Source organism: Taudactylus pleione, unplaced genomic scaffold, assembly GCF_031769625.1.
Source record: "Taudactylus pleione unplaced genomic scaffold, aTauple2 ptg000069l, whole genome shotgun sequence".
Taxonomy (NCBI): Eukaryota; Metazoa; Chordata; class Amphibia; order Anura; family Myobatrachidae; genus Taudactylus; species Taudactylus pleione.
The window spans coordinates 5,141,485-5,165,963 of NW_028284471.1; the positions used below are offsets into that span (position 1 = coordinate 5,141,485).

The 24,479-nt window shown below is 47.9% G+C and overlaps 1 protein-coding gene across 1 annotated transcript; it reads left to right on the forward strand.

Annotated features, from left to right (window-relative positions):
• Positions 1–5,033: 5,033 nt before the first annotated feature.
• BCL2L1 (BCL2 like 1) lies at positions 5,034–11,190 on the forward strand. The gene is made up of 3 exons (XM_088467153.1): positions 5,034–5,121; positions 7,320–7,981; positions 10,791–11,190. Exons 2-3 carry the CDS (start codon positions 7,493–7,495, stop codon positions 10,926–10,928), a joined length of 627 nt encoding a protein of 208 aa, XP_088323279.1. The 5' UTR covers positions 5,034–5,121; positions 7,320–7,492; the 3' UTR covers positions 10,929–11,190.
• The last annotated feature ends 13,289 nt before the right edge of the window (positions 11,191–24,479 follow it).

Sequence of the window (24,479 nt, forward strand, 5' to 3'; positions counted from 1 at the left end):
CCAGCAACTGAGAGCGGATCCGGTGAGGTAACCCGTTCCATTCCGATAGAATCAGCCCCTGCAGAGGCCGGGAATGGAACTGGGCAAATTCCACCATGTCGAATGTTGACACCATGGAGCCCAAAACTCTCATAGCCGAATGGACCGACAGGCGGCAACTGCTCAGGCAACTGTGTATCCTCAGCTGCAGGGAGGAGACCTTCTCCGGGGTCAGGAAGATCCTTTGCTGCCGAGAATCCAGCAGGGCTCCCAAATGAACCATCCGCTGAGATGGAATCAGGGAGGACTTTTTCCAATTTATCAGCCACCCGTGCGCTTGCAGGCAAGCGACCGTCAAGTGGAGATGATGAAGCAGTACCTCCGGGGGAACTCGCCAGCAACAGGAGGTCGTCCAGATACGGTAGTAGCCGTACATTCTGGTTCCGAAGATGTGCGGCCATGACCGCCATAATCTTCGTGAACACCCTCGGTGCCGTGGAGAGACCAAAGGGTAGCGCCCGGAACTAGTAATGGTGTTGAAGGATAGCGAACCTCAGATACCTCTGGTGCGAAGGTGCTATCGGAACATGGAGGTAGGCGTCCTGGATATCCAGGGACACCATGTAATCCCCAGGTTCCATCGCCAGAATGATGGAACGTAACGTTTCCATCCTGAACTTGGGAACTCTGAGGAATTTGTTCAGAGACTTCAAGTTGAGGATAGGGCGATGAGAACCATTGGGTTTCCGCACCAGAAACAGAGAAAAATAGAACCCCGTCCCTCGTTGTAATTGAGGAACGGGAACAATGACCCCTGCTGTCAGCAAGGACTCTATAGCTTCCTGAATCTGTAAAGACTTCGTCGTATCCTGAGAAGGACTCGTGCAGAAAAACTGGTGGGGCGGTCTGTGCCGAAAAGACAGGGCGTACCCCTGGGAGACCACTTCTCGAACCCAGGCATCCGTGGTGGTATTGTGCCAGCACTGGGCAAATAGAAGAAGTCGGCCTCCCACTCTGGGGTCCCCCAGAGGGAGGCCCGTCCCATCAGGCAGAAGGTTTATCTTCCTGCTTGGAAGAAGGGCGCCTGGCACTCCAGGGCTGCTTCTTGGGCTTAGAAGCGGCCTTGGTCGTCGACTGCCTCGGGAAGGACTGACCTTTTGCCTTGCCCTGAACCCGAAAGGACCGAAAAGCAGAGCTCCGTACCTTGGTAGGAGCAGAAGCCGAAGGGAGGAAGGCTGATTTAGACTTAGCCAGAGTGTCCACAATTTTGTCCAAGTCTGGACCAAAAAGCAACTCCCCATTAAAAGGTAAGGCCTCCAGTCCCTTTTTGGAGTCAGCGTCAGCTCTCCAAGACCTCAGCCACAAAGACCGACGCGCCGACACAGCTGCAGCCGACACCCGAGAGGTTAGCAGGCTTGCGTCTAACGATGCCTCCCCAATGTAGGAAGCCGCATCCCTCATTTGACCTATAAACGCTCTCTGGATCTCCGGAGCATCTTCCGGAAAGGTATCCTCCAAAGCATTGGCCCAGCTCTCGATGGCCTTAGCCACCCAAGAGATGGCCATGGACGGACGGGCCACCGCCCCCGAGAGAGAGTAAATAGACTTCAAACAAGTCTCCACCTTCCTGTCCGTGGGATTCTTCAGGGAGGAGATCGACGGCAAAGGCAGCGTAGAGCTTTTAATTAAGCGGGTAACGTGGGAATCCACCGCTGGAGGAGTTTCCCACTTCCTGCAATGAGCCTCCGGAAACGGATCGTTCGAAGCCAACCGCTTCTGCGGTTGGAACCTCTTGCTGGGCAACTGCCAGGCCCCTGCCATATGATCCGTCAATTGATCGGACAGGGGAAAAATCGTCGAAGCTACCTTGGCCTTTTTAAAATTAGGGTATTTTGACCTGGGGGCGGGCACATCCTCCTCAATGTGAAGGATGGCCCGCACCGCCCTAACCAATGCCGGCACATTAATGGAAGACTTAGCCTCCATCTCCTGGGCCCCGGCATCCGAGTCAGAGTCTTCATGGATCTCCCCGTCATCCGAAGACACGTCCGTGTCCGTGAACTGAGCCGCCGGTGAAGCCGGAATGGAACGCTTGGACGCCCGTGGGGGCAAATCACTGTGCAACATATGCTGAAAAGCCGAGGACGAAGCCGCCAGACTCTGAACAGAGCTGGAGAGGACGTCCACCCAAGGCGGGGGTACTGCCTGAGGATACCCCTGAAAAGGTACCATCGACTGCTGCGGCACGGTGGGGGTTTGCACGTATACCGGCAAACCCGCATAAGGACCCACAGTCTGAGACCCGGGAGGAGACTGCACCAGACGAGTCACACCCGGGGAACGGGGCATGGAAGGCTGGGGCAACGCCCTAGAAGGGGCCGCAGTCGGGACCGCAAGTCGGTCCGCGATTGACGCCAGCACTTGCGTAAACATTGCCCACGGAGGATCCTGCGCCACCGGGGTTTAGAGGGTCCAGGTACCAACTGGCACCGCCCGCACAGACCGTCCTCAGACAATTCTGCCCCGTCAACCCCTGCCGAACAGCATCGGCAGGAAAACAACACAGGAGCCTCGGAGCGCTCATTCCCCTCATCAGACATGACACAAACTTTTTTGCAAAAAAAAAATGTCTCACCGAAACGAGGAAAGGCGTATAACACCCACGCACTCCCAAGTATGCAACCCAAACAGCCCACGAACTGGTACTGAGGAGCACACCGCAGTATGTGACGGACCTCACAAATACGTAGATTTATATAAGTGAGGTACACAGAAAGAACACCCCTCCCCCACGCACCTGCGGGCCGTAGGAGAAGGAAAGGGATAGGTAAAAAGCTGACAGTAAGTAGAAAATAAGCACAGACAGCAGAACTAGCAAAAGTCACATACCATGCAGAGAAGTTATACTCACTGCACCTTCCGCTACAATCAACCTCCCAGATTCAGTGTCTGGGAGGGCTATAGCGCTGCGAACACTGTCCTTTGCAGGGGGAGAGGTACGCAGGGGGACTGGTCCACTGGAAGCCTGCCTGGGAGCTCTGCGATGCTGCCTGAGGAAGATGGCCGCCGGAGAGCTCTGAGGAGGAGTGGCCAGGAGATTACAGCCCAGCGACGCCAGCACACATGAGAGAAGGCGCGCTGGGCTGAGGGGAGGAGCGCTGAAGCAGGGAAGGCTGCCTCCCCTGCTAGTACTAAACCCCCGGGGAAGCCGGTTGCCCGCCGGTACTTACACCCCGGGGGCCAGCGGACACGCGGGGTATGCCGGAAGAGGGGGAGCCCACCGCCGCTACTAGCGCCGCTGGTCTGTCCCCAGAGACCGGCGGCATGAAGACTGCATTATCCCCGCGTGCAGCGCTGACAGCGCTGCACGCGGCTTACCTGGCCCCTTCAGTCCGGCAGCAGTCCTTGGGTGGTCCCGGAGCCACGCTAGCACTGACTCCGGGGTCCCGCTGCGATCCCCGGATCAGTACCAGCGTCGCAGCGCCAGCGGGGCTGTTGGAGCGGCAGCATAGACGTCCAGATGGACAGTCTGATGCTGCCGCTCTGAAGACAGTAAAAATAAAATAATAAAATCTTCTTCTTTTTTTTTTTTTTTTTAAAAATAAAGAATAAAGCTTAGGGGCTGCTTATGCAGCCCCACTGCGCAGGGTGACCCGACTCCGGCCGGGCACCAACTAAAACTGGCCGGGGCGGGGTATAGAGGAGGACGGACCCAAGTGCATCCTGGGAGCAGCAAAGCTTTAACTGCGTGGTGCCCATGGATCCAGATCCAGCTATACCCCAAGGTCAACCCTGTGGACCCCCTATGGACCCTGAAGTAGAAAGAGAAAGGTAAATGCTACATCACTTTTCATGTACTAAGGTGTCTATGTATTAATAATCGCAGTACTGCCGCGATTATTAACGGTCCAACTCACTGGGGATATTTTCATTTTTAATAAAAATATCCCAGCTATGTACTACTGGGAACTCGCAGGGACAGCTGTTGCGGTAACCGCTGTCCCCGCTAGTTATATCCCCGGCATTTAGGAGAAGTCTTTTTCTCCAGGGGAAGCTAACACTGCGCATTCGCACAGCGTCAGCTTCCAGGGCCGCCCAGGGGCTACGAGAGAGAGATCGAAAGATCTCTCTCCTTTCCCTGGAGACCCCATAGCCAAACAGTAGTTTACACCATCTGAAGATGGTTTAAAATTCTGGGGCTAAACTCCAAAAAGCTTTGCTTTTTAATAATCATATTAAATTATTACAATGTATTTGAAATACGTCGTAGAAACTATCTTCAATGAGCTGCACATTTACAGACAGCAGCCATCATGTTGAAGCACACACACCTTCAAGCTAATATATGCATGCATGGCCATGGCATGTTACCTATAGTCAATGCACCAATGAAGATCCGATGTTTCTCTTCCATCGATGGCAGAAGTTTGATTGTGACGTTAGATGGGTTTTCTTTTCCCCTTCACACATTGCTAAGCCCCACTCTCCTTCTCTGATTGGCCCATCACTAACATGTGTCTCCAATAGTGACGGCCATTGATGGCTCACATCATCAATGGTATTCCTTAAATGGTTAACTGCCAGCGATGGAAAGTACGGATAGCACCACCATCGATGCTGAACCACTGGATGTCAAGCCACAACTTACTAATTGTGCTCTATAGTTAGCAATGCAATAAATAACACAAAATGTCTCAGCTCTTTCTATACTACTAGATCGATATTGTCTTCAAAACCGCTACCATTCTTGCTATTTTGTTTGCTGAGTAGGATCGACTCAATGTTTCACCGATGTCGACTGAAAAAAAGGCCGCCGCCGCCGCGAATGAGCAAGTAACTTATCTCTTAAGTGATTGGTCACTTCGGTCTCGTCTACTTTAGAACGTGCACGACAGACCGCAAAGCTTACTGGGAAATGTAGTTCGCTGCACAGGAACCGACGCTCCGTTACGTGCGCAGGTTCTGGGGCGCTGCCAGGGCAACGGTCCCTCTCGCCGCCCAGCTGCCGGATTGGCCGGGTCGGTGTCAGAAAGGAAGAGGTGGACCTGCTGCGGGGGGACCAGAGGAGAGTGTCGGGGGGCAGCGAGGGGGCTCTCCCCGTCCGCGGTGAAAGACAGCGACCCCAGCAGATGCCCCTCTAGTGTAAGTATCCCAGACGGCTCCTCATTTGTCTGTGTGTATCCCCAGGGTGGGCATCTGCCTATCACTCCCCCGTACCCTGCCTGTGCTATATGTAGAAGATACAAATCATGTCCACTTATTACATGATATATCATATTATACAATGCTAATGGTAGTGTTCATAATGTGCAGATAAATTCATCATGTGTGTACCTACTCTACATAGATGCCTTTATACTGTATGAGTATCTAGTGTAGTGCACAGTATATCATGTCTAACTGTCACATATCGAATCGTCTACACATTAGCTTAGGTAGCAACTGTGGTACTACAAGTCCCAGAACGGCTAACAGGGCTTACTGGAACCCATGGTTCCACATGAGGCGTAAGGCTGATGTGTCATGTGAGTGTATAGTGCATGGATATTATATGTACTGAGAGAGAGGAGGTCATCCATCGTCTTATGTCAGCAGATCCCTCATGTAAAATCTATTGTTATGAGAGTGTTTAAAAAGCTGAACTGGAGCACTATGGCAGATCCTAGGTTAATAGAGGCATCTCCATGGGTAATTCATATTTGTTCTGCTTGTGGCTTGTGTATGAGCTTAAGGAAATTATGTGACACAGGTCTTGTGCAATCCAAGTACTTTGGTATTTATGTGATCTTGATAAAGATTTCGAGATTGTAGTATCCATAAACACAAGTTGGCTATACATTTCATCTCTTATAGAGAGATGCACGGTAAGTCATGGTGTGTGACTACTTTGGTACTTTTATTATTGAAAAGTATTTATGTATGTAGAGTGTGTGTACATCTGTAAAGCAGGTCACTCTTCTTCTTGTGGATAGTATGTGGAACGATGCACCATCTAGGTTAAGTGATATAGATTTTTTTGACCATTTAATGCCAGTGATGAACTACAAAGAACCTTGCTTTAAATATTCCAGACATCAACAGTTATGCCTGTTTATTTTTTACCCATGTTTCCAAATATACGTAATATTGTCATTTGTGTATTATAAATAGGAAGTAGTCAGTTTGTTGATCAGACATTAAGTTAGCATCATGTTTAAAGTTATAATGCCGACACGGATAAAGTGCTTTAATATTACAACTGTGTTGGCACAATACAGACGGCAATTTCACACCCACATATAGTATGACAACAAAACATGTATTACTTATAAGTATATTACAAAATATATCACATCATCTTTAAAGTGTACTTGTCATTTTAATAGGAAAGGTAACTATTTTATAGGGTGGGCTAATATCCATGATATTGCATCCTACCAAGTCACTACTAGGAACCATATACCTCATGAGTACAAATCTAGCTTCATGAAATGCCAACCAATCAGTGCCTGAGTACTGTCACTTGTTCCTAGCTAGCACGATAGGCTGCATAATGGTACAGATCACAGTATGGCTGCCTGCATTGTGCACAGGTAACTGTTTGTTTATAGTTGAAAGCTTTGTACAGATACACAAGTCTGTTGTATTTTCACTGTCATACTGTAGTGTTCATTCTAGCACCCTGCACCTGTCACTACTCATGCAGTTCCTCTTTCCTGCCTGGGGTGTCGCTCTCTGCTCTGGTGCTATCATGTTAATAATGTATGAATACAATAGCAATATACCTATTAATGTTCATTCTAGCACCCTGCACCTGTCACAACCCCTGCTCTGGAGCGACACCCCAGGCAGGAAAGAGAGACAGCAGGGGTTGTGACAGGTACAGGGTGCTAGAATGAACACTGATAGGTATATTGCTATTGTATTCATGCATTATTAAAATTATATAACAGCAATAGACACCTGTTGACCGTTGCACTTGATTACTTGCGAAGAGATGCAGGGTTTTCCTTGCTGTCAGTATGTACAGCACCGTATAACCACCCAATGTGACACAACTCATTATGGCAGCTCCCATCAGCAAAGGCTGAGAGTGTAGAACTGATGTTAATCAGGGTATATTTACTCTTTTACATGCATCAATAGAAAGAAATGTACTGTGTAGAATTTAAAGTTGTCTTTTAGTTTGAGAATTTAGCCCAACTTTACATTTGAGTAATGGCTGCCAGCCTTGGTATTATAGGTATGATATAAGCCTTATGCTTCTGTATTTTAGAAAGATTGCACACTAAAGTACATGGGCATTTTCCACATTCTTCCACTTGTGACCCATGTTCCTATTTATCTGTTTCTCTTTGCAGAAGATCTCCACTGTGCCATCAGTCATCAACTCCTCATGATAAACTGACATCAAGGCTGGCACTCATCCTGTCCTTGTATCTGATCTTGCCTAACATAACTCAACTTTCCATATGCTGCTCTGTCTGGCTGCTGCCTCTCAGTCCTGGGACATGATATATTCTCAATCCTGAGGATGGAAATGGGCAATAAGCATCTTGTACAGACCTTTGTATGCAAAAAACTCTCCTTGAGAGGATTTAACCCAAGTTGCTGCACTGAGCCTCAGGCTGAGTTTTTGGCTAATGGGGCCTCTCCCATAGGTGATGTTAGTCGCCATGATGGAGGACACGTGGCAAGCAATGTAGAGGAAGATGTACAGAAGGCACTGCTTGAAGCATCTGAGGAATTTGAGTTGAGGTATCGCCGGGCATTTATGGACCTCACCTGCCAGCTGCACATTACACCAGACACTGCATATCAGAGTTTTGAACAAGTGGTGCATGAGCTGTTCAGGGATGGCACAAACTGGGGGCGCATTGTGGCCTTCTTCTCTTTTGGGGGGGCTCTCTGTGTTGAGAGTGCAAACAGGGAAATGGAAGAGCTGCTACCTAGGATTATCCAATGGATGACTACGTATTTGGACATCTCGTTAGAGCCCTGGATACAAGCAAATGGAGGCTGGGTGAGGATTTAGGGTAGTTGGCTTGCAGTAAGCATGGAGAGTGGGAAATACAGGGGTATGTGTGTAAGAGTGCATACAGTAAATGGTGCCTGGAACAGGAAATGTGTGTATGTAAGAGAACAACTGTTTTATATTTATTCTGGTTTGTAATTTTGTTTTCATATATTATTATTGTTTAAGGGGACCCTGTGGTCATTGCATAGCTTGTTCAGCCTACAGGTGGCTTTAATTTATAGACCTGTATATGATGGCCTATAACTTTTATTATAGATTTAACTTTTATATATTTAACTTTTCCCCTTTTGTGAGTTTTTCAGCTGTATATTTATATGTTTGTTCTGTGATTCCAAATGAACACAGGCAGTGGTGAAACTACCGCCGTTATAGGGTGTGTAGTGGTTAAGGGTCAACCCCCTATCTAGCCACATAGCTGCTGTACGTATGATGGCTGTTTCATTACTGTATAAATATATGGCTGAAAAGTATCTGCGGAAGCTTGAGAGAAAAAGCATTGCAAGGAGAAAAGGCCGGCATATACACACCAGTATTATTTGATAGTGTACAACCCCTTTTAGCACACACTTTTTTACTATTTAATGGATCGGACACCTCGCAACGTCATGCATTTTATAAATTAGCTTTATATAAAAAAAAAAATTATGTTCAACTTACAGAACAATTATGAGGATTAGCATCAAATATTATTCCAAGAATACGAACATCACAGATAACGGCCTATATTGTTAGGATAATTGTACACTTAAAGGCGCTGTAAACTCGAAAATGTGTTGGTTTAATTGAGCCTCTCACAGGAGAATGTAAATAGATATAGGTTTATGTTACCCCTCTATGCTAACTATGGGTATGCTTGCATAATCGTGTCTGTCGCCACAGTGCCTGCTCATATGTTTCATTTATCGGACCCCAATCATTTATTGCCCCACCCCAGCAATGTAATATCTACAAGTTACCAAGAGGCCCCACCCTCCTTAGTGATTGTCTTGAGATTATGACACATAAATAAGATTGACAAGTGACTAAGGGAGGAGGTAGACAGTGAGTCTAGTGATTGGGAGCTCTGCAAGCAGACTTACAATATCTTCGTAGCAAATAGATAATGTCTAGTAATAAACAATTTAATTATAAATTCATCTCTAAATATTTTCATCAGACAAATACATAATGTAATACAGTTTACAATGGGAATAATGTCATTGCTGCTGTACAATGTAACAAAATTAAGTTAGTGAGGAATCCCATGCCCATATAATGTCCCGAGGGTGCATGTATTGTCTTACTGTCACTCATGGTTATGGATTCCATTATTAAACACTTTCACTATAAGACAAGTGACATTAGTGCTCATCATCTGTAAGTATGTGTACTAGTTTGTGTGTGTATGTGTGTGTGTGTGTGTGTGTGTGTATGTGTATATATATATATATATATATATATATATATACACGCGCACACACACAGTAGAGCCATTACTAAAATATAAAGCTACATTTTACAGTATTTTTATTTTTTTTACATATCCATGTTACTTGTGGATTATACGATACATAGGAAAATATACATGTGATTAAGCGTGTGTGCATTCTGAGTCATGGAGAAATCTCAATCTTAGTGAGTACTAACCAGTATGTATTGCCTACAGATGAGTCAGCTAGCTCACTGCTTTTTTTGTTAATACGTGGTGTCTGAGAAGGGAGAATGGAGAGCAGTTTAGTTCATATAATATGGCATTGTGTTAATATAGAGAATCCGCCTGAGGATGTGATCACATGAAGAAAGGCCATACATATTGGCAAAAACAAATGCGGTGCATGGGCTAGAACATGACGATGTGTAATCGTCAACGTAATGGCTGGAGGGGGGACTGGGAGCCTAAAATTCCCTCCCCTGCCTGCCTATGCTTCATGATGTAGTTACTGAATTCACAGCTAGTATATAGAGGTATTGACTGTGTGAAAATGACAATTCCTCTTTAAATATCTGTGTATACATTTTATGTGTTGCTGCACTGGAAAAACAAGAAATAAACCATTACGGTAACATCCACTCCAAAGTTGTAGCAGAATTGTGCAAGCATGGGAATGGTTGTCCCCTCCTTTGGACGCATGAGCAGGTTTGCTAACCAGCTCTTGATTAGATTGTCCCAGCACTCAGCTAATCGGGGACCTGTTGTCAAATCTGTACCTCCTCCCACATCACACTCATGGGCAGAGTTCCCCGCTCACAACAAGTATTAGGATCCTGATGAATTGAACTGTTCAAGCCACAGTGCTTTAGAAGGTGGCCATTTATTAACAATATAAATTGTATTGAGGAGAGGCTGGTGTTCTTTAGGTGTATGGGTGCGATAATAGCAAATAATTGATTTGGCCCATAGTCTGTGAGATAATCTGTTGCTAGGGCAGAGTCCTCAGTGGAAGTGAACAGTCAGAGAACAATGTGAGGAATGTCATTGTCTTCTATTCCCTCCCACTGCTGACACTCCTGAGGATGTCCATGGGATATAATGTCCCTGCCTAACCTGGGACTCCTGTTAGTTCATTCTTCAGCAAATATTTGTTGGAGGACATCAGTACACAGTTTATAGTAATCCTAGCAACATTCCAGCCAAGGGAGCGAAGGCGATTACCTAATTTGTAATGTACTGTAGGATTGTCTGCATAATGGCTATATCTGCAAAATGCTCCCCAGGCTAGATGTCTGTCTGTAAAGTATTTGTGACTACTCCCATCTGAAGGCAGCTTGGGCATCAGACATTATTGTAATTAACCTCCTTTCTCTTCTCCCGCAGAAAGCTTTTGTCAGTCTATATGGAAACGATGCTGCTGCCAATACAAGGAAGAGCCAAGAACTCTTTGGGATGTTGCTGTTCACTGGAGTTACGCTGGCGGGGCTCTTCCTGCTGGCTTCCTACATGAGCCGCAGATAACCCTTCACCCGCTGGACCTAGAGCAAAAAGGTCACAAAGGTTTCTTTTCCCAATCATGATGCTGCACAATGGCGCAGTGAGGAAGCAGGAACGTTGTGGGTAGTCCTTATTGTCACACAATTGGCAGATGCTGAAACTACAGTCACTATTTGTTAGCTATTTTAAATCCTTTTAGGAATTGAAGCCTCTTTTTATTTCTTTGGAGCAGAGTGTTAAATTGTATTTGAATAAATAGTTTATCTGTTTCTGCTGGCAGCAGCTACTTGTTGTCTTTGGGTGTATTATTCATGGGAGATTGATTAGCAATGAAAGAATATATATACACACAAACCAGTTAGTATTGTGACTGCCAGCATCCTGACTGTAGGAAAGCTGACTACATCCCATATTAATGACAGATTGCAGAGGTAAGTATTCGGGTCAGGGGGAGAGTTAGGGTTATAATACTTACAAAAATGGCTCAGTGTGTACAACCAATAGGCGCACGCCTACGGCCGCATGTGGTATTGTCCGGTCTGCTGTGCTACATGTCCAACCAGGCGATATCGCATGCGGCCCCATTGCAGGTAATGAAGGACAGAAAGAGGGATCGTTCAGTCATTCGTTACCTCGTTCTAATGTGTACCAGAGTTACGATAGGTCATCCCATCGGGCCAGCATATTGTACCAGTACACATCGCTCAGTGTGTACCTGACATTACTTTGGCTTTCTGGGTTCTCAACACTGAATTGGTCTGCAGTCTTTTGCTTTTATATGGTCACAACACTCCCTTGTGACTTCTACTCTTTATTTCTACTTCAGGGTCCATAGGGTATCCACAGGATACCTTGGGGTATAGGTGTGACGTCAGTCGCAGGGCACCAAAGAGTTAAGCTTTCAGCCTCCCAGGATGCACTAGGTCCCCCTCCTATACCCCGCCCCCAGGCCAAGGCACCTCAGTTTAGTTTGGTGCCCGGCCGGAGTCGGGTGCACCTGTTGGAGTGGGGGCTAGAAGAGCCCCTGAAGCTTTTTCTTCATGCAGCTGTGGCTGCACATCTGGATGAACAGCATGGACAGTCAGTCCTGACGTCCATGCTGTCTTCCCTACACCCCGCCGGTACCAGAACGCCGGTACTGATCCGGGGATGCTGGTGGGCGTCTGGGGTCACAGCTAGCGGTGACCCCAGATGCTCCGGACCATGGCCGGATTCAAGGGGGACAGAGGTAAGCAGCGGGGTCCCGCGGTGGGTCCCCGCTGATCACATGGTCCTAAGTCCCCAGGCAGGGGGCTCCCTGGGGACTGGCTGCAGCGTGGAGCCAGGCGACCAACCTGCGCTTCCACTACCCCCTGGGACAGCGGACCGCAGCAGAGCGGTAGCGCTGCGGCGTCCCAGGGGTTAAATGCATGCCAGGGGAGCGCGCCTTCCCTGTCTCACAGCCGGCGCCTCCCCCGCTGCACACAGCCATCTCTGCACTGTGCTGACTGGTCCTGTGTCAGCGCTCCTCCCCCAGGCCAGCTTCTCTCTGCTCCTCGGCGGCCATCTTCTCTGCAACGCATGGTGAACGCTGCTGGAAGTCTGGAAGGAAGCATCGTGGTCTGGGTCCCCCCGCATACCTCTCCTCCGCTGTGGCTCAGGTCTGTGTATGCAGCGCTGTGTCCTACCAGGCCCTGTGTCTGTGTAGTTGAGTGATCAGCGCTGTTAGTGCAGGAATTGTTATTTCTCTGCATTGTATGTGACTGTGCTAGCGCTGCCTGTAACTATTCTTCACTAAACTGTCAGCTTTATTACTGTCCCTGTTCTTTCTGCTAAAGCCCTTGCGGTGCGGTGCTGCAGGGTGGTCTCTCGCCTATTTAATACTTAATTGGTGAGAGAGGTCACATACGTGGTGCCATCATGTCTGAAAGTGATTTTCCCCTCCGGCTACAGTGTACCACGTGCAAAGTACCGTTAGCGGAGGGGGAGGGTAGCGCGGAGGGCCTTTGCCGGCAGTGTTGTCCATGGCGCGGCCTATTACGGTTACAGCACCGGTACAGGAGCCGCCCTGGGCTTGTTTCGCTCAGGCGTTAACAGCTTTAGTGGGCCAGTTAGCTCCGCAGCCCGCGTTTACTCCGATGGGTTTGTCCCAGCAGTCTGTGGTGTCGTCACCCATGCAGGGGTTCCCACGACAATTGGTGGTACCCCACAGTCTCCCTATTTCCCCGCTCCCGGGTTCTCAGGAGCCAGCGTGGGTTAACTCCCTGACGAGTTCTTTACAGCACTTGTCGGATGTATTGCAAGGGGAGTCTGTGATGCGGCCTCATAAAAGGCCGGTGGCGTCTCTGTCCGCTCCTTATGAGGATGACGAAGGGACGTCTGATGATGGGGAGATTCTGGATCCTTACGATCAGGAACCTTTCCATACTAAGGACGCTGATGCTAAGTCCAAAGTATATATTCCTGGACTTATTCGGGCGGTCCGCACAGCCTTGGTGATTGAGGACGAAGTTCCCCCAGCGGCTAAATCTAAGTATGCCTTTTTCAAAGATGTGAAGGGCGATGCCACAGTCTTTCCTCTTTCGGGTCAGTTGGTGGACCATTTAGAGGAGGCGTGGAAACAACCTGGCAAAAGATACCAGCCGCAGAGATGCCTGGCGGTGGCTTATCCGTTCGCGGATAATTATTTTGCTAAGTGTGAATCCCCTCCACAGGTGGATTCTCACGTGACCCGTCTTGTCCGTAGTGCCACATTGCCGATGCCATCCATGTCCTCCCTTAAGGATGCTACGGACCGCAAGGTAGAAATCTGCCTGAAGTCCGCTTATTCCCTTGCAGGGGGGGCAGCACGGCCGGCTATGGCCATTTGCTGGGTTGCCAGCGCGATGGAGCGCTGGGCGGATTCATTAGAGGCTTCTTTTGAATCCGACTGTCCGGCCGAACAAGCGGAGTTGATTGGCAATCTCCGTGATTCGGCCACCTACATCAACGAGGCGGCTCTAGACATTAGTACTCTGGTGTCTAGAATTTCTTCAGCAGCGGTAGCTGCTCGTCGCACCTTGTGGCTGCGATCCTGGAAGGCGGACGCAGATCCAAGAAAGGTCTGGAAGCGTTGCCGTTTACCGGAGAAGTTCTCTTCGGTCCGGATCTGGATAAGATTGTGGCCACGCTGGCGGCAGCCAAATCTGCTTGTCTCCCGTCGGCCGCTGCTCCTTCTGGTTCTGGACCATCGTCCTTTCGGTCATCTAGGGCCCAGGGCAGGCCCAAACCACAGTCGTTTCCTCGACAGGCTGGCCCTAAGAAATCGGGCAAGCCCCGGAAACAGGCATGGAGTACCAGACGTCCGGCCCCCAAGCCAGATGACAAGCCTGCGGCCTGACGGTCCGGGTCTCCCCTTGGGGGATCCCAGGGTGGGAGGCCGCCTGCTGCAGTTCTCCCGGTGTTGGTCGTTCACTACGACAGACACTTGGGTTCTGGAGGTGGTCTCTCACGGGTACGCCCTCTCCTTCCGGCACAGACCCCCGGCTCGATTCTTCACCACGGGTCTACCATCAGACCGGAACAAGGCTACGGAGCTGCGGAAGGTATTGCACACTATGCTCCAGGCTGGAGTTATAGTGCCTGTTCCATTCTCCCAGAGGGGCCAGGGTTTCTATTCAAATCTATTTTTGGTACAGAAACCCAATGGGTCATATCGTCCGATTCTCAACCTCAAAGCACTCAACAAGTCTTTGCGGGTCCCGAAGTTTCGGATGGAGACCCTACGGTCCATCATTCTGGCGCTGGAACCTGGGGACTACATGGTGTCATTGGACATACAGGACGCTATGGCGGTCATGGCGGCTTCTCTGCGGCTGCAAGGAGTCCGCATGTTGCCGTACTTGGACGACCTGTTATTGGTGGCAGGATCTCCAGAGCTCCTGTTACACCACTTGGACCTGACCATTGCACTGCTGCAACGGCACGGCTGGCTAATTAACTGGCAGAAGTCCACTCTAATCCCGTCTCGGAGGATTCTGCATCTTGGAGCCTTATTGGACTCGGGACAGCAAAGGATCTTCGTGACGGAGGACAAGATCTCTGCTTTACAGTCAAGGGTGCGCAGTTGTCTGCACAGCCGCCGGGTGTCCTTACACTCGGCGATGAGGTTACTGGGCTCCATGGTGTCGGTGTTCGACATGGTGGAATACGCCCAGTTTCACTCTAGACCTCTGCAGCACCTGATCCTGTCCAAGTGGAACGGGCTGCCTCAGTCTCTGAAGTTCCAGACGATTGTGCTCACCCCGGAGGTTCGCCTGTCCCTTGCGTGGTGGTTAAAGATGACCCACCTCAACAAGGGATGTCCGTTCTGGGTTCCAAATTGGGTCCTGTTGACAACGGACGCCAGTCTTCGGGGCTGGGGAGCAGTTTCGGGTCCACACTTGTTCCAGGGCAGGTGGACACCGACAGAAGCGGAGCTTCCAATAAATATCTTGGAACTCCGTGCGGTCTTCAATGCTCTCCTGCAGGCACAGCGGTTTCTCCAGGGTCACCCGGTGCAGGTCCAGTCGGACAATGCTACCACCGTGGCCTACATAAACAGGCAAGGAGGAACTCGCAGTCGGGCGGCTCTCGTAGAGGTCTCTCGGATCCTGGTTTGGGCGGAGCGCAATCTTCCGGCCATATCAGCGGTCTTCATCCCGGGAGTGCTAAATTGGGAGGCGGACTTTCTAAGTCGCCAGGACGTTCATCCAGGGGAATGGTCCCTGCACCCGGACGTTTTTCAACTACTGGTGGACAGGTGGGGTCTTCCAGAAATCGACCTCATGGCGTCCCGGCACAACAACAAGTTGCCGGTGTACGGGTCTCGCACAAGAGACGAAGGGGCGTCTCTGGTGGATGCTCTGTCCGTCCGGTGGACGTTCAGGTTCGCATACCTGTTCCCTCCGGTCTCCCTTCTTCCACGGGTAATCCGGAAATTCAAACAGGAAGGAGGGACGCTCCTGTTGATAGCTCCCGCGTGGCCCAGACGGCACTGGTTCTCAGACCTTCAGGGTCTGTCCGTGGACAGTCCTCTGCGGTTGCCGCTACGACCGGACCTTCTGTCTCAGGGTCCTTGTCTTCACCCGGACTTGACTCGGCTGTCCATGCTGAGGTCCTGGGGGTTTGCCAGCTCTGTGGTGTGTACCATGTTACGAGCTCGGAAACCGTCTTCCGCGAGGATATACCATCGCGTGTGGCATACGTTCTTCCAGTGGTGTCGACCGAGAGGTTATGCACCGCGGGAGTTTCGTCTGTCTCGGATTCTCGCCTTCCTGCAAGCGGGACTAGATCATGGGCTTCGCCTTGCTTCTTTGAAGGTACAGGTTTCGGCCCTATCTGTCTGGTTTCACCGTAGGATTGCTACAATCCCGGATGTGCGCACCTTTATGCAAGGTGTTCTCCGTATTCAGCCGCCCTTTGTTCCACCTGTGGCGCCTTGGGATTTGGCTGTGGTCCTGAGGGCTCTCCAAGGACCGCCGTTTGAACCACTGGGCTCAGTGGATATTAAATGGCTAACAGCTAAGACTGTTTTCCTTCTGGCCGTTGCTTCAGCCAGACGTGTTTCTGAGTTAGGGGCTCTTTCTTGTAGACCCCCTTTCTTGGTTTTTTCATGGGAACAGGGCAGTGCTCCGCACTCGGCCCGAGTTTCTCCCCAAAGTTGTTTCCCAGTTTCAGGTTAACGAGGAAATAGTTGTTCCGGCCTTTAACTCACCGGGTCTTTCCGTGGGTGAGGCCTCTTTGGATGTTGTGCGGGCCTTAAGGACTTATGTGGACCGCACTTCTTTGTTTAGGAAGTCGGACGCTTTGTTGTCCTCTATGGCTTCTGTAAAAAGGGTTGGCCTGCTTCAAAGCAAACTTTGGCAGCCTGGATCCGTATGGCTATTTCTGAAGCTTATCTTCATGAAGGCCTACCGGTCCCTCCTTCTCTGAAGGCTCATTCCACTAGGTCTGTGGGTCCTTCGTGGGCAGCTTGACGTGGTGCCTCGGCAGTTCAGATCTGCAAGGCTGCTACGTGGTCTTCTGTCCATACCTTCGTGAGGTATTACAGGTTTGACACCTTCGCCTCTCAGGATGCTTCCTTCGGGCGGCGGATTCTCCTTTCTGCACAGGAGCGTCCCCACCCTTAAAGGATACTGCTTTGGGACATCCCCAAGGTATCCTGTGGATACCCTATGGACCCTGAAGTAGAAAATATGAGATATGGTAAGAACTTACCCTTGTTATCTCTATTTCTACGAAGTCCATAGGGTTCCACAGGACTCCCGCCCTGTTGCACCTGTGCTGCAGATGGGCTTTGCTCTGGTCACCGGTTTTCCGTCTCCCTCTGGTGAGAATGTGATTCTTGTATGTGTCCAGATCTTTGTTCTCTCTCTTCCTTCTCCTCCTCCGGCCTATGGCTTGGTAACTAACTGAGGTGCCTTGGCCTGGGGGCGGGGTATAGGAGGGGGACCTAGTGCATCCTGGGAGGCTGAAAGCTTAACTCTTTGGTGCCCTGCGACTGACGTCACACCTATACCCCAAGGTATCCTGTGGAACCCTATGGACTTCGTAGAAATAGAGATAACAAGGGTAAGTTCTTACCATATCTCATATTATAGGGTATAATACACTCCCTACTATATCAGTATAGAGGCAGACAACTAGCCACAACAAGGGGTGAATGCTTCCACAGGCACAGCACAAACATGTCTGGGATCAGAGGCGAGTCCTAAGGCCTTTCATTTGCAGAGGGCACAAAGCTCCTGAAAGTTTGGTATAGAAACAGACCAGTTTAGGGTGTATTTAATGAGCTGGTTTCAGTAATATAAAGGCACTGTGGGCCTGATTCAGAGTTTGGAATAGAAAGAGATCTCTCTCAACTGATCATCTTGGTGAAACCATGCTGCACTGCAGGTGGAGCAGATTTAAAATGTGGGAGAGATTTAGATTTGGGAGGGAGGTGTCCAAACTGACATCTAAAGTGCAGTGTAATAATAAAGCTGTGCAGTATTTGTGAGCTACATGCAAAAGCAGCCAGTATTTACACTACATGCAAAAAAATGTATTTACACCCCTTGCATTGCAACATGGTTTGCCCAAGTATACAGTTAAGTGCTATCTCTCTTTCTATTCTCAACTCTGAATCAGGCCCTGTATCCTTGGCCTCATCAGGCTAGTGCAAGTTAAACTAATTCAAACAAGTGTCTGCTTGCTATGCATTACAAAGTACAATATGGCTATAATTAACGTTTCCCTATTCAAAGCTGTCTGCAGGTCTAACTAATAGCATACTTACTATACTTGGTGACAGTCTGCATATTTCAGGCATGGGGAGGAGGATTCTGTGAAGATTTAAGTCTAGTTTGCCAAGAAGGGAAATATAGAATTTAAAAGGTAAACTGCATGAAATGGTATCTAACGTGAGTTTGGATTGGTGATCAATTCCACTGGCAGGTTAGTTCAGGTTCTTTGTTTTACAATGGATAAACACTTGTTTTCTTCATTTTAGGTTTCTCATTTACACATTTTAATTTGACAAGTACAGCGCCATATGTTCCCCTACAGGGAAATGATGGCCACACTGCATTTGTTCTGTTTACAACATGTTATGAACCTGTGGCTTTATTTGCTACTAGTGACAAAAATATGACACACAAGTGGTTTATACAGCGGATGTGTAGTCACATAAGATAGCTACATACAGTCCACTACTAGTAAATCAGGGCTAAACCCAGTGGGGCGCTCACATTGTCAACTAAAATGCAATCTGGCTGATGTCCTCCCTGCAATGCTCTACAGCAAAGGTGGGCAATAAGCAGCCCTCCAGCTGCAGTGGAACTACACATCCCAGCATGCACGGCTAGAGTTTTGCTATTAGGACATGCTAAAACTGTGACAGAGCATGCTGGGATATGTAGTCCCACAGCAGATGGAGGGCCCGAGTTTGACACCACTGGTCTACAGCAAAGGTGGGCAATAAGCTCCCCTCCAGCTGCTGTAGAACTACGCCCCAGCATGCCCAGCCACAGTTTTGCTATTTGGCCATGTTAAAACTGTTGCAGGGCATGCTGGGATGTAAATACATGCCCATTTAAGCAACACTATGCTGCCCTTTATGTATGAATCAACGTTTCTTACTCATGTACATCTCCAAAAAATGAAAGGTTTTGCAAGGCTTGGCATTTGTTAATAAGCAAAAACAGACTCTAGACTCATCTGGACCTGTCCTAAAACACAAGATTGTCTTCTATATGAGGACTACTAATAATAAATATATATATATATATATATATATATATATATATATATAAATAAATCTATTGTTTAAAATTTTGACTTCTTGAAGGACAATACAGTCAGTTAAGAGTTGTACTGGATGTGTGGAAATCTTTCAAGCCACCTGTGCTATGTTGGTTGTCCTGGAATGCAGCGAGCCCCTGATCACAGGCTTGTGGTCGTGACATCCATTCAGCATCAGTAACCTTCATCCATGGCTTGGCCATAGTTTGAAGCGTAATTAATTCTGATACATACTTGACAACTCTCCCTAATAGTCAGGGAGACTCCCTGAAATAGTAGTGATCTCCCCGATTGCACCCCCATTATGAAGCAGTTATATACATTCAAATGGGATCATTGGTATAATTTCCCTGTATTGGTTATAAGGAACAACGATCCCTATGGCTACATGCATTTTCTGAAAAATATCAGTGTGTTATCATCAACAAATAGATTTTACTAACTGCTCATTTACATTTGGATGTAGGTCAGTATTATGACACGCCTCTCAGATGCAGCAGTACACGCCCACTTTACCGCAATGCTCATAGGTGTTGCTTTCACAATCTACCTGAAATTATTTTTTTCAAAAGTAGGCAAGTATGTTCTGATAGACTGTACATACCTCTTCTAGAATAACCATACTATGTACTGAAATTAGTTTTTTTGTTTTTTATTTTTACCACATACACCGTATGAAAAATGACTGGGCATCCTTAGAAATATTACATGGTTTTAATTCAGTGGTTCCCAGACTCCATGCTCAAGGTACCCTAAAGCTGGCCATACACCAGACCAACTTTCATCCAAGTAGTTTGTTGGTTGAACAAACAAAACAATAGCTAGGGCGCCAGTAGAGGTGTATGATTACTCGATCTGCTGGTGTTCAGAGCTGCACACTTAACTGGGGTCTTGCCAAACCACAAACAATCAGACAGAAAAAGGAAAGAGATGATAAGTGGCGCTAATATCACACAGCAGATGGTATAAAAAATGAATTTAATAAATACACATAACCATAATAATACACATATGCATAAAAATAGATAATCCCTTATTAATTCCCGGGAAAGGGATATAGCAATATAATGCACAATAAACAACTAACCTATAAAACATAAAAAACATATACATAAGCATACATGTAAGCCTCAATCAGCATATATTAAACAGCCGGTGGTAAATGGTATCCAACATCCTTTAAGCTATAAATGCAAATATTCCTCTCCAGGTAAACGGTAGAGATCTATGCACAGTGGCAGCTCTACAGAAAGTAGTATAATGGATAGAATATTGAGTCACTGTAGCAATCACTGCCAGGTAAGTCAGAGAGCAACAGTTATTGCAACATTAGTATCCAATATGATAGACGCTCCAGCATAGGCAGCAGATGAAAATATGAAAGTGATATCGGAGTGGTACCAGAGCCTCAATGTATGTATGTGCTCGTAAGTATTCACAATCCTCCTTCCGTATAAACCGCTCCAGCGGTAATCAATCTGTGTCCCCCGTGTCTCTGATATATCCTCTGGAGATAAAATAAGGAACCAATCTCCTCCCGATGTTGCTCCAATGTGAGTGCAATAAGTCTCACTCCCGCAAAGATCCAAGCGGTGTCACATAGGGAGACCAACAGCTGGGACAACTGTTTCAGGGGGAAGCGGAGCAGGAGCCTCATGCCTGCAAGCGTGCAATTAGAAGTGGAATCCCACTACCGGCCAAGTCTTCCGTGCCCTCAACACGTTTCTCCACACTAGGCGGCTTTTACAAGACACAGTTGTCCCAGCTGTTGGTTGATTACCGCTGGAGCGGCTTATACGGAAGGAGGATTGTGAATAGTTACGAGCACATACACACATTGAGGCTCTAGTACCACTCCGATATCACCTTCATATTTTCATCTGCCTATGCTGGAGCATCTATCATATTGGATACTAATGTTGCAATAATCGTTGCTCTCTGACTTACCTGGCAGTGATTGCTACAGTGACTCAATATTATATCCATTATATTACTTTCGGTAGAGCTGCCACTGTGCATAGATCTCTACCGTTCAGCCGGAGGACCATTTGCATTTATATCTTAAAGGATGTTGGATAGCATTTACCACTGGCTGTTTAATATATGCTGATTGGGGCTTGCATGTATGCTTTTTTTTATAGGTTAGTTGCTTAATGTGCATTGTATTGCTATATCCCTTTCCCAGCAATTAATAAGGGATTATCTATGTTTATTTACTAAATAAATTAATTTTTTTTCTAGCATCTGCTGTGTGATATTAGCACCACTTATCTCTTTCCTTTTTCTGTCTGATAGTTTGCTGGTTGGAATGAAAATCTGGTAATGTTTTAGCAGATTTAGCCAACTTGTGATTGTCAATTGCTCCCATAAATTAGCAGAGTTTCATTCCAACCAAGTAGTTGGATGAAAGCTGGTCTAGTATATGGCCAGCGTAACAGTCCAGGTTTAAGGCTATCCATGCTTGAACACAGGTGGCCTAATAATACCCCTTTTACACCGGAGCTAAAACCCGGGTTATTGCAGGGTTAACTCGGGCAGCTCCTTGGTGTAAAAGGGGAGAGGGTTGGATCGCTGGGTCGAGTGGCCCGGCAATCCAACCCAGGTAAATAGCAGGGGTGGATACATGAGTAACCCGTGAAACCCTGCTGTGTGTACAGCGCACTCCGGGTCTTGATGACCTGCAGTGCGCCGCAAGCCAGCCAATTGGTCCGGCTTCAGTGGCGCTTGGCGATGATGTCATCTCAAAGAGTCTACTTTCACGCCGAAAAAAACTGGTCTATGCAGACCCGACTACGGTGTGAGCGGCGCAGACTCGGGAATATCCCAAGTTGGCACCGGCTAAATTCCGGGTCTGATCCAGATAGGAACCCTGTTCCAACTCCGGGTCAGACCCGGAATTTTGGTGGAAAAGGGGTATTAGTAACTCAGTCAATTTGTTTTAACAGTCTGTGCTCAAGCAGCACAGATGGTGTAATGGTTAGCATTACTGCCTCACAGCACTGAGGCCGTTGGATCGATACCCACTACGGCCCTAACTGTGTGGACTTTGTATATTCTCCCTGTGCTTGCGTGGGTTTGCTCCAGGTACTCCGGTTTCCTCCCACACTCCAAAAATATAATGGTAGGTTAATCAGCTCCTAACAAAAAAAATTACCCCTAGTGTGTAGGTGTGTGCGCATGTGGTAGGGAATATAGATTGTAAGCTCCACTGGGGCAGTAACTGATGTGAATGGCCGAATATGCTCTGTAAAGCGCTGTGGAATATGTGTGCGCTATATAAATAACTGGTAATAAATAAGCAGGGATAACCATAACACCTTGTATGCTGGTGGTTCCCAAACTTGGCAAGACAACCTGTTTTAATGTATGAAGTGAATTTAAAAAAAAAAAATTCACAACCCACTAATTTATACCCCTTTTCCACCTAAATTCCGGGTGTGACCCGGAGTTGGAACAAAGTTCCTATCCAGATCAGACCCGGAATTTTGCCGGCGCCGACTCGGGATATTCCCGAGTCAGCGCCGCTCACACCGCAGTCGGGTCTTGACCCGGAGTGCGCTGTTCTCACAGCAGGGTTTCACGGGCTACGCCCATGTCAAACCCTGCTAGTTACCTGGATTGGATTGCCGGGTCACTCGACCTGGCGATCCAACTCTCCCCTTTTACACCAGGGAGCTGCCCGGGTTAACCCTTCAAAAACCCGGGTTTTAGCTCCGGTGTAAAAGGGGTATTAGCAGGGGAAACATATTCATTACTTATTTCTGCACTTAATGAACAATTTTCTGGATTTAAACAGATTGAAAAAGTTAACTTGAACAGAATGTTTATGGTGATCACTTATCAGGTGAGAACAGTGGCGTAACTATGGTATTTGGAGCCCGGGGCAAATTTGAAAAAGGAGCCCAGGTTGTCCCCAACTATGAGTGCGCCAAAAAATGGGTGTGGTCACAAGGGGCATGGCCAGTGAAAAAATGGGGCATGTCAACATGGCACACCTTTGTCACTGGGAACATTTCTTTCCATTTGCACCTTAATGCAGTGCCCCTTATACAGTCCCCCCCCTATACAGTGCCCCTAGTAGTGGTCCCCCTTATGGAGGCCCCCAGTAGTGGTCCCCCATACAGTATCCCCAGTAGTCCCCCTTATGCAGCCCCCAATTAGTTCCTCTTATACATTGCCCCCAGTAGTAATCCCCATATGCAGTGCCCTTTATACAGTGCCCCCAGTAGGAGTCCCCCTTGATGCAGTGCCCCCTGTAGTGGTCTCCCCAGTAAGATCCACCCCAGTAGTGGTTTCCTCCTCCCCCACCAATGCAGTGCCCCCAGTAGTATTACCCCCCCGCCCGCGATAAATACACAGAAATTTAAATAAATAAAAAGGAAGAAAAAAAAAAAAAAAAAATTACCTTAATCCACGCTCCAGCCACCATCCGCACGTCAGTCCTCCCGGGCTGGCGTGCTCTGCATTATGGGAGAGAAGTCATGACGTCTCTCCCACTGCAGGAGCCGGAAGGGAGCCAGCTCTTGTAGTGGGCGCTGCGGCTGCTGCAGTCAATGAGAGTCTCTGGCTCTCATTGGCTGCTGTTTAACACACACATCACCGCCAGCCCGGGAGGACTGACGTGCGGATGGTGGCCTAACTAGGGCGGGCTGGTACCGTGGCCGGCAGTGTGCCCCCCCCCCCGAGCACCGCAGCACGTGCCCTGCCCTAGTTACACCACTGGGTGAGAACCATTCCACAGTTACACAACTAACCTTGTTTTTCTTTGTACCCTGCAGAGGTTACCATCTTTTCACCTTCAGATTCCGTGAAGCAACTTGGCACATTAAGCTGGCCACATATCTAAAGATTCTGTCCAACCAGCCAACTAGTTGATTGGTTGGAGTGAAAATCTGGTAAGGTATGAAAGCAAATGACAAACAATTTGCTCCCAAATACCAGAAAACAGACAAAAACGGTTTATTAAATGTTTGATCTGAACAATTTGTTCAAACTTGTTTGAACGACCATTTTAATATGTTTTCTGGCATTTAGGAGCAAATTGCTGATTAGTTACTCCCATAAATTACCAGATTTTCATTCCAACCAATCAACTAGTTGGCTGTTTGGACAGATAATCTTTAGATGTGTGGCCAGCTTAACAGTGCATAGGGTATTTTTTGAGCAGTTATGTTATATAAGGCACCTGTGCACCTGCTAGGTGACCTATAAAATGTGAGGTGTGTGGGGTCCTGAGGACAGAGTTTGAGAGCCATTGATCTAAATACTTGACAATGATCACACCCTCACTAATAC